This window comes from Gorilla gorilla, chromosome 1, assembly GCF_029281585.2.
Source record: "Gorilla gorilla gorilla isolate KB3781 chromosome 1, NHGRI_mGorGor1-v2.1_pri, whole genome shotgun sequence".
NCBI lineage: Eukaryota > Metazoa > Chordata > Mammalia > Primates > Hominidae > Gorilla > Gorilla gorilla.
Window position 1 is genome coordinate 8,635,681 of NC_073224.2, and position 10,725 is coordinate 8,646,405.

General features: G+C 56.0%; 1 protein-coding gene across 1 annotated transcript in view; it reads left to right on the forward strand.

Annotated features, from left to right (window-relative positions):
* The window catches only part of LOC101149556 (kinesin-like protein KIF28P), a 71,481-nt gene that overhangs the window by 39,473 nt on the left and 21,283 nt on the right, over positions 1 to 10,725 (forward strand). Inside the window, 4 exon segments of the mRNA XM_031015372.3 lie at positions 1,634 to 1,738; positions 4,841 to 4,966; positions 8,249 to 8,381; positions 9,320 to 9,464. Of these exon segments, the coding sequence (XP_030871232.2) occupies positions 1,634 to 1,738; positions 4,841 to 4,966; positions 8,249 to 8,381; positions 9,320 to 9,464 (509 nt within the window).

Sequence of the window (10,725 nt, forward strand, 5' to 3'; positions counted from 1 at the left end):
GCTGTCACTGCCAGGTTCCTTCCCACCCACCTGGCTGGGAGACAGGTCCACTTGGTCAGCACTACGGGAGGCTGTCACCAAGGCGAGTTCCTGCTCCTCGGCCTCTGCAGCTCGTACCAAGTCTGCTCTCCTGAACCTTCTAAGAAAGGGAGGTGTGGGGAGAGGAGAGTCTGTGGCCATGGTAGGACCCTCCCCACATGCTGCCTACCCCTCCTTAGGCGAAGGCTGACCGTGGGAATCCACCAGCCCAGCTCCCCACCGAGTCCGGGCAGGAGACTGGGACTGTCAGGCCTGGTTCTGGGCAGCTGGAGTTGGCATGTGAGGTGAAACTTACTTGCCAGCCCTGATATGTCATTCACCAGGTCTATGGGCTTAGAGGTCAGACAGAGTCTGGCCCTAGCAGCTGTGACCACGGGCAAGAAATAGAACCTCTCCCCTATCACCTGTTACACTGAGCCAGCATTCCTCATTCACAGCGCTGGGGAGAGGACCGCAGGAGGTCATGTGTGAACTGTGCCTAGCAGAGTTCTGCTTGGTGTGTGAGTGAGGCTTGGGAACTGTGGTTACGACTGTGCCACCCAGGAGCTGCCTCCCGTTCTGGTCTTTTCTCTGGCCCTCTTCTCAGCACAGGAACACTTGCATGTTGGTGACAAATGTCTTCCTTCTCATTCCTCACTGCACAGCCTCGGTATTGTGGCACACCATGAGGCATTTTCTTCCAGCATCTGACACAAGCTCAGGTTTTATGTTTATTTTCTGAGATAGGGTGTCACCCTGTCACCCAGCTTGGGGTACAGTGGCACAATCATGGCTCATGGCATCCTCAACCTCCCAGACTCAAGTGATCCTCCCTCCTCGGCTTCCCAAAGTACCAGGATTACAGGTGTGAGCCACCATGCCCAGCCCAAGCTCAGAGCTTTAGATCGAATTTTGCCTTAAGCAGTATCCAGAACGTTTGTTTTCTCCCTGCTTATCAGATGCAAATCTGTTGCTCCCAGTTTTTACACAAGAGACCATGTGATACAGAGGAAAGAGAAAATGGTGCCCACAGCCCGTGGGACTTGTAAACTCTGATTCCATCTCCCCTGTGTAAATCGAAAGGGGTACAGCTACCAGATTTAGCAAATAAAAATACAAGGTGCTTGGTTACATTGAAATTTCAGAGAACAAGGCATGTTTTACTGTATATCCCATGCAATATTTGGTGGCATCTGTTTTCTCTGACGACATCGGAAGGAGTGACCTGGAACACCTCTGAGGCTCCTCCCAGCCCAGCGCACGCGCAGAGCAGAGCCTCCGGACAGCCTCCAGGCCAGGAGTTAATTTCAGCAGCCACAGGGATTGGGCAGGTTCTTAGGTTAACCAAGTCAGCCCAATTGGCTGACTGTGTTCAGGTCCCAGGACACGTCAGGGGCTGAGGTCCGGCCTGGCTGAGCTGCACGTGTTTATTTGAACTGTGCAGGTGATTCAAGTCACTTCGGTCTTAATGGTTGAACGGAACCAGACCTGGTGCGGAATCTCAAGTCATCTGGGGGGTAGGGGGGTGGGGGGAGACCTGAGTGTGCCCTGGGGGTGCTGCTGCTCCAGCAAGGGGCTCCAAGCCTAAGAGCGTGTCCATCTTTGCACATGAAAGGGCTTAAAAGATCCGGAACAAAGCAGTGGTCAACACCTGGACACTGATGAGAAAGTCAAGGGCGGAGAACAGCAAGCTGCTGCCCTGATGCAGAAACTCCATAATGTCAGGTAAACCGAGTCAGGGGCCGATGCCCTGAGCAACGGGGGGGTCTGACCTGGCCGAAGCCTGGGGCCGGGGGTGGAGGGAGCACCTGGATTTGAATCTGAGGGGTGGCTGGGGCACAGTGGGGAGCACTGGGGCTTTGTCCAGGATATTGTGGTTCCATCCTTTTAAAAAAAAACTTTGAGATAAACGTAGACTCACTTGCAGTTGTGAGAAATAATAGCCCTGCATTTTAAGATGGTCATCTTACTCTCATTTTTTTTTTTTTTTTTTGAGACAGAGTCTCACTCTGTCACCCAGGGTGGAGTGTAGTGGCGCAGTCTCGGCTCACTGCAACCTCCACCTCCCAGGTTCCCGCCATTCTCCTGCCTCAGCCTCCCGAGTAGCTGGGACTACAGGCGCCCGCCACCACGCCTGGCTAATTTTTTGTATTTTTAGTAGAGACAGGGTTTCACTGTGTTAGCCAGGATGGTCTCGATCTCCTGACCTCGTGATCCGCCCGCCTCGGCCTCCCAAAGTGCTGGGATTACAGGCGTGAGCCATCGCACCCGCCCTTACTCTCATTTTTATTAACATTTTATTTATTTAGTATTTGAGACAGGGTCCGCTCTGTCACCCGGGCTCGAGTGCAGAGGTGTGATCACCACTTACGACAGCCTCAAATCTCCTGGGCTCAAGTAATCCTCCTGCCTCGGCTTCGCAAACTGCTGGGGTTACAGGCGTGGGCCACCGTGACCAGCCTCATTTTTATTTTGAGAACATTGTTTCTCCCAGGATGTTTTTCCTTACCGGATTTGGACAGTGGCCACCTGATGTCTGCCCGCTGAGGGCTTCCTGCGGAGAGATGACGCTGGAAGCCCATGGAGGGTTGGCCACCTCCAGCAAGACAGAGCTCCACCCTGGCTGTGCATCCCAGACACCTGGTGACAGGGCTCCGCCCAACCTCATAAACCAGAATCCCGGGCAGCCGTCAGTGCTAAAGGGCCCCAGGTGATTCCAACATGCGCAATTATCGAGAACCCCTGTGATAGGTACAGACCTTCGACTGCAGTTTGGCAGCATAAAGATATATATCGTTTTATGCTCATTAATGATTTAAAATGAGATGGAAAAAAAGGTAAAATAAAACTACTGAGGTGAAATTGGCACGAACGTCCGGTATCAGAGCAGCAATATTGAACGGGCTCCCTCCCTCCTGGGGACCCTCGGGTAGTGGCAGAACCTCCTGCACCCCGTGCCCTACCCATCATGCCAGGCTACCCAAAGGCTCAGACAGAGGGTGGGCCAGCCCCGAGCCCCACCTGGCCCATTCCCAGGCACACGACCCGACTCGCTGAGGCTTCAGCCTCAACAAAGCGCTCCCTAAATCAGAATCAGTGCACACGTGTGTATGGCTGGCCTGGGCCTGGCTCTGCCTGTCACAAATCTCCGTACCATCAAAAACTGGACATGCCAGATGTGGACCTACACGTAGCACATAACCCCCACTGCTCTCAAGCACAGACACGGACTACGTGGAAAACAGTGTAAGCCTATGATTCTTCCCGAACCCCCGACCCCATGGCAATTCCCTGTAGCAAGGAATCACATGAAACGCCCTCACAAGCCTGAGCAAGTACAAAAATAAGAGACAGAACACTGAACTCATGCCTCCCCCTTAAAGGACTTTCTTGCATTAACGTCTTACAAATTAGGAGGGGAATTAAAAGTCCTCTTTGTAGGACTTACCGAAAGATCTCGTCTTCACGCATAAGTGTGCTGCATTCCTGCTGCTGCCGGGATCCTGGGCTTTGAGAACAGAGCCGGAGACACACTAGCTATCCTGTGCCTCCCCCTGGCACCGCAGACCCGCTGCTTAAAATGCCTCCCTCTTTCCAGAGCCGTCAGCCTGTCTCCAGGCAGAGCAGCAGCTGGGGACTCCTGATCAGGTGACCTGGGCACACCTGCTGGAGAAGGCCCAGGTGAGCTTCACCTCCGCCACCTGCGGAGGCTGAGCCCAGGGCAGGGGGCCAGGCACAGGCTGCAGTCCGGCTGGCCAGGCCCGACTGTGGCGAGGCTTTTTTGGTGAATGTGTAACGTGTGACTGGTAATGATGCTACTGGCAGAGCTAGGGAGAGAACATCAGGGCATGCCAGCGAGGGAAACGGGGAGGACTTGGGGCCTGGCAGGGCGTGAGGCCGGGTGTCTATCCTGGCATTCGCTGATGATATCACACCCTAAATGGGCTGTGATGTGAATTTCGGCCTCCCCTGGCCACCCGGGCTTCCACCCCACCCCACTCCCCGTGGCCACGAGGCCCTGGGAAAATCCCAAAGTCGAGGATCAGACCTGGAGTACTAGGGGACTGGAGCTGGGGATTCCGGAACCTCATACTGCCTAACTACGACCTCAGGGCCTGGGGGGTGGAGGAGGGTGGGGTCTGGGGCATCAGGAAACCAGACAGGGCTGTACTGAGTCACGTTCTGTGTAAGCGGTGGCTGCGACTCTCAGCTTCAAGGGTCAATTAGGGTCACATGGAGGAATACGGGATTTTGGGTTCTGCATATACAGTAAAAATTGGAAGGGTTTTTGCCCTCTTTACTCTTTGTCAGAGAGGATTTCAAGCTGTAAAAGTCTTCCTCGTGGCTGCATAATCATCCCCGTTCTGTTTACTGTCAAATCCCTACGCCACAACAATCCTTGTGTGGACGAATGACATGTTCAGGTTGCCAGGCGAGGGTTCGTGCCATACCCCACTTTTTGCCATCAACATCTGATTCTCAGCCAGCCAGCAGCACTTCGGGAGAATGAGAGGCTGCATGGAGACATGGGGAGGGGCTGCCCAGGCAGGGGACCAGAGCGGGGCATGCAGACAGCTGGGGAGGGCAGCCGGGAGACAGCTCCTTGGAACTGTCCTGTCCAGATGTACTCAGACTCCTGACGGCTGGCCTGCCTGAGACTCCACCCCACCATCAGCAATGCCCCAGCCCCTCTCAGCTTTCCTCCCTCCCCAGGAGGGTTGACAAGGTGCACAGAGACGGGAAAGAAGTATTGCTCTCCCCAGTGGGCTGGTGCGGATTGGTGACACCCACCCTCTCCACTTCTCCTGCAGGAGCGGCAGAGGATGACCTTCCCTCACCTTCTTAACGTCAGCGAGGACCCTCAGCTCACCGGGGTGCTCAAGTACTTCATTCAAGCTGGTACTCCGCCGGCCCCCTGCCCTCGCCCTGCCCTCTCCCCACCCCACCCTCCTCCTGCCTTCCCCTGCCCCAACCCTGCCCTCCCCCTGCCCCTGCTCTCCCCTCCCTGCCCTTCCCCTCCCCCTTCCCTTTCCCTGCCCCCACCCTGCCTTCTCCCCACCCTGCCCTCCCCCTGTGCTCCCCCTGCGCCTGCCCTCCCCTACTCTCCCCCCTGTCCCCGCCCTTCCCATGCTTCTTGCCCCACAGGCATGTTTCTTTTCTTTCTTGTTTTTAAATATTTTTCATTTTGGTAAAATATACATAAAGTTCATTTTAACCATTTTAAGAGTACAGCGCAGTGGCATTAAGTACATTCATATTGTGTGACCATCACCACCATCCATCTGCAGTACATTTTCATCTTCCCAGACGGAAACTCTGTACCCATGAAACGGGAGCTGCCCCTCCCTGTCCAGCCCTGGGAGCCACTGTCCCACCTTCTGTCTCTGTGCGTTTGAGGATGGGGGGGACCTCAGATAACCCCTCCCCCTCCATCCCTGGAAGCCAGTGTCCCACCTTCTGTCTCTGTGCGTTTGAGGATGGGGGACCTCAGATAACCCCTCCCCCTCCAGCCCTGGGAGCCAGTGTCCCACCTTCTGTCTCTGTGCGTTTGACAATGGGGGGACCTCAGATAACCCCTCCCCCTCCATTCCTGGGAGCCAGTGTCCCACCTTCTGTCTCTGTGCATTTGAGGATGGGGGACCTCAGATAACCCCTCCCCCTCCATCCCTGGGAGCCAGTGTCCCACCTTCTGTCTCTGTGGATTTGACAATGGGGGGACCTCAGATAACCCCTCCCCCCTCCAGCCCGGCAGCCACTGTCCCACCTTCTGTCTCTGTGCGTTTGACAATGGGGGAACCTCAGGTAACCCCTCCCCCTCCAGCCCTGGGAACCAGTGTCCCACCTTCTGTCTCTGTGGATTTGACGATGGGGGGACCTCAGATACGGACCTTTTCATCCTTCTCTCACTGGCTTATGCCCTCAGCAGAGTGTCCTCAAGGTGCATCCATGTAGCATGTGTGAGAATTTCCTTCCTCTTGAAGGCTGAAAACCATTCCCTCGGATGTATACAGCACGTTTTATTCATCTATTATCCTGGCATCATTCTTGTTACATTTTTGTTTAGCGGTTTCTGAGGAGAGCATCAGCCGTTGAATTGTCTTCCTGACTTAAATGAGTGCTGAACAGGTTGGAACACAGCGCCCAGAACCGCAGGAGCCCCTGGCTTCCCCTCCCCGGCTGTGCACCCCCCAGGACGGCCACGAGGGCTCCGTGCACCCCCAGGACGGCCGCGAGGGCTCCGTGCACCCCCCAGGACGGCCGGGAGGGCTCCATGCGAGATGGCCGTGGGATGTGGGGATGTGGGGATGTGGGGGGTGACATGTCTGCACTCCTTGGGGTCAGTCACTACACAGAAACGGAGCTTCAAACACCATAACCTCTGCTGTGGCCAGTATTCAGCGGGTCTCCTAAGGGCCAGACCTAATGGTGTCTTCCTCCAGAATGCTCATGAAGAAGGTGGAACTTTTTAAAAGTTAGGAACATCCCCGCTCTTCCCCCAACACACAAGGCAGAAAGAAAAGTATGTCTAAGTACCATTATGATTGAAAATCCCAACTGGAAAAATCCCTTCAGCACCATCCCACTGTAGAGAAAATGTCACTTCCAATGCATCAGACATGTTAACTTCTTATGCTCAAATTCTGAAAGTGTCTGATTTATTTTCAAAATAAATTATATCTTGATTCCTTTCAGGTTCACGTGACGCTGGTCGGGCTGCCTCAAATGCTATCACGATTCAAGGTTTGGGTTGAGTTTCCATGACCAGTGTCCTTGTCCAGCATTAGAGAATTGTGCCTCCTCCATCTAGAGATCTGCAGAGCCACACAGTCTGCAGGACAAGCAGGGACACTGCCCAGGTCTCCCCGGGCCACCTACTCCAGGGCTGGTCTGAGAAAGCTGAGGGCAGGGCTCTCGTCCTCTGGCTGAAATCTAGGGTGCAGTGCTGGTTTGCTTCCTGGGCTCCAACCCTGGGAGAAAAGGGAAAGCTGGTTTCTAGATTCTGTGTAATAATTCTCCACAAACAGATGTAAGTAGAGCAGGCCAGGAAACGAAGGGGGCTGAACGAACAAGTCCACCGGGGGTGGCCCAAACATAAGCGCATCCCTGGATCTCTCCTAGTGCTTGGAGCCCTGACCCACTGGACTACAGAAAGCCCAGACTGTGGAGTGACCCCAGGGGCTCCCTCAGGAGGCCCCTGCAGGAGCCCTGGGAAACCCCATGCCGGGCCTCACCCAGTCAAGAGCTGTCCCCAGCTCTGTGGCTGCCCTGCCTGGGAGGCCGCTGCTGGAGTGTCCTCCTCCTGCTTCCAGCTCTCCAGATGGGAAGCCCACCATCACCTACGTCCTTCAGACAGATCACCCCCCGCCCCCGTACGAAAGCCCACGGGCCGTCGTGGCTGGAGGGGTGCTGACCCAGGGGCCAGCTGGCCCTGCTTCGTCCTGCACTGCCAGCCTCCTTCTTGGGACATCTTCCTGGGGATCCCCCTCAAGTCCCTTTCCAGAACACGTCCTTAGTCCAGCGCACAAGTGTGTAAATGTCTGAACTCCAGTGATGAGGCCGCAACCTTTCCCACAGGATCCCTGGGCCCCATGCAAAAAAGGGTTTGGATGCACACGGGTCTCCACATCCAGAACATTCCATGATGGCCAAGGAGTGCAGGAACACGGAACATGCTAAGGCAGGGAGCCAGTCATTCAGGACACACTGATGACATCCGGTGCAGGGGAGCAGGGCGGGGAGGGGGGACGCCAACCTGACACCCCTGACGTCCAGCCCCAAATCCTATAAGGTCTGAATTTATACGGCGAGGGCACAGAAACAGATCAAAATGTACCCGGAGTAGGTGAGGCTCGTTAAGAGTCGCCTCCTGAGCATCTCTTCTGAAGCTTGCTTGCTGCCATTTTCCCACCACCCCATCCCGCTGGCCTGGGAGCGGGAGGACTCCAGTGTGGCCTTGGCTGGCTCCCTGCAGCGCTAGGCCCTCAGCTGGTGTTCGTTCTGTTAATGAAGCCCTTGCCTGCTGTCTCCCAGCTCCCCGTGCTCCCCAAGGGCAGGGTCCTTCTGCGCCCGCTGCTGTCCCCATGCATCACGGGCCACAGCACACAGGAGGCCCCGAGATGCCACCTGCCATCCTCCGCAGCTGTAGACCTTCCCTCCTGTGCACATGAGAAAGGTCAGCCTACCTGCTCACGGAAACCGCCGTTTGCTGGGTGTCTTAGACTGACTCTCGTCTTCTTAGAATTTCAGATAAACACGCTTCCTTCACAAATGCCGACGGTAAAGTGACGGTCACTCCACACAGCAAATGCAAGGTTGCCGTTAATGGGGTGCCCATCACCACCAGGACAAAGCTGCAGCATTTGGTAAACTTTCCTGCAGGCTCACAGAATGTCCTAGGTCCCCCCCAAGAGCTGGGAGGGGACAGTCATGTGAGGTGCCCACATCACAGATGTGGCAGGGTGGGGCGTTCACACCAGCTCCTCTGCCACCATGGCTTGGGGACAACATGGCACCACTGCTGGAGGGACAGGCCTGCTCCTGACTCGCTATGTGGTCTTGGGCAATCACTTCACTCCTCTGACCTCACCTGGAAAACAAGGAGGGCTGAACTAGGTGTTCTCCAAGGTCCCTTCCAGCTCTAACATTTTGTGCCATTTTAGATTTTTCTAAGAGCCTGTCACTGAGAGGGGTTGAACAGCATCTTGCAAACATTGCTGCCTCTTCCTCCCCAGTCTGCCAACCCTGGGGCCCCTGCCAGCTTCCCAGTAGCCCTCTCCCCTCCCTGGTGGCCACAGCCTTTCAGACAGGACAGGCAGGTGGGGATTGGCCACTCCCCATTTGGAAAGCCCTCTCAGTGACCTCCCTCGGCCTCCTGTCCCTGGCCACACTGCCCTTCTCTTGGTTGTTCAGCAGCTGTCTCTGCCTCACAAAGACTTACCGCCCAGGAGGGCTTAGCTTGGGCATCACGCCTCGGAAAAGGCCGTCTGTAGCCTGCAGTCTGAGTTAGGCCCTGGTGTCCCCTGCAGCCATGGCTGCACTCACCCAGACCAGCCTGGAAAGCGTGGAGGGAGGGCCTGGCTCTGGGTGGTCCCCACAGACCCCCAGGGCCAAGGGAGTCACGCCGTCAATGTGTGCGATGAAGGTGAACGCAGGAGCCAGAGGCCACCTCCCTCCTGTCTGGGTCTCTCCCTGTCTGGGGGATTCCTGAGGGGAGGACATTCCTCAGATCCTTCTCACTGGGGAGGTTCACCTCACCCTCCTTGGCCTCGAACCCCTCCTGAGCCCACCGTCTCCTCCCCAGGACCCCCTGATTTTGGGATCCAACAGCACCTACCTGTACGTGGGGTTTCCTTCGGAGTGGGGCAGTGAGGACCTGAGCAGGTTGGATTACGACTTCTTCCAGCTGGAGAGGGCGGCTGCGGAGGGAGCGAGTGCAGACAAACTCGGTGAGCCCCCTCCTGACTGCTGGCCTCTCCCGTGTGCTGATCTGAGAGCAGCGATTTCACACTCTGTCTCTCTGCTTTCCTTAAGAAGATCATCACTTGTTTTGTCAAAGTCTGATGTTTACAAAATTGAATTATGATTTCCATATAGAGTGACTACATGGTAAACATTCAACTCGTTAAACGTTCCCTGAGGAATGAGGGTAAAGATGGTTCAAAGGGGTAGAGAAGAGAGTGGGGTACACAGCAAATAAGAATGCTGAGCTAGAGAAGCCAGTTAGTGGCCTCCGGCCGCCCCCAGGGGCCTGCTGGGCCTGCAGAAGCAGTGGCCCAACTCAAGAGGGGCCGGCTGGGGCCTGCTCTGGGCTGGAAATGCGCGGCCCAGAAGAACGTGCAGCCCGAGGCTTCTGAGACAGAATCTCCCCTTCTGCCCTGAACGCAGCCCCCAGCAGTAGCCCACGCTGGCCGCCCGCCGCTGCTGGTCTCTGCTGGGGCTTTCGCACGCCTTCCCCGCCCCTCTCCCCGGCCCCGATTCACCGCGCTCCGGGCGGCTCCCCCAGCATCCAGGCGAGGCCGGAGCCCGCTGAGATCTCACTGACGTGCGGGCTTCCCGGCTTCCCGCAGGGGCCCCACGCTTTGCTCAGCACCGGGACTCTGCCTGAACTCGCCGTAATGAAACCGCTGGTGGAAAGTGGGCAGACCCACCTGTGTGTGTGCAAAAGAGTTCCTCCCTGTCCCCACACCCCAGTGTTTCTCTCAGAATTTCAGCAAAATAAATCGATTTGAAATTCACCTCCTTGCTCTTCTTCTGCTGAAGTTCTCGACTTTTAAAAATGAACCAGGCCGGGCGCGGTGGCTCACGCCTGTAATCCCAGCCCTTTGGAAGGCCGAGGCGGGCAGATCACGAGGTCAGGAGTTCGAGACCATCCTGGCTAACACAGGGAAACCCCGTCTCCACTAAAAATACAAAAAATTAGCCGGATGTGATGGCACACACCTGTAGTCCCAGCTACTCAGGAGGCTGAGGCAGGAGAATTGCCTGAACCTGGGAGGAGGAGGTTGCAGTGAGCTGAGATCGTGCCACAGCACTCCAGCCTGGGTGACAGAGTGAGACTCCATTTCAAAACAAAACAAAACAACGAAGCAGTAAGACTCTGTCATACCAGGCCCGGAAAAGCCATCTGTTCATTGACCTGCCCTCAGAGGTTGACCGTGCCACTGCCCTTGTGGCCCTGGTAGTGTCATGAAGCTGAACCAGCCCCAG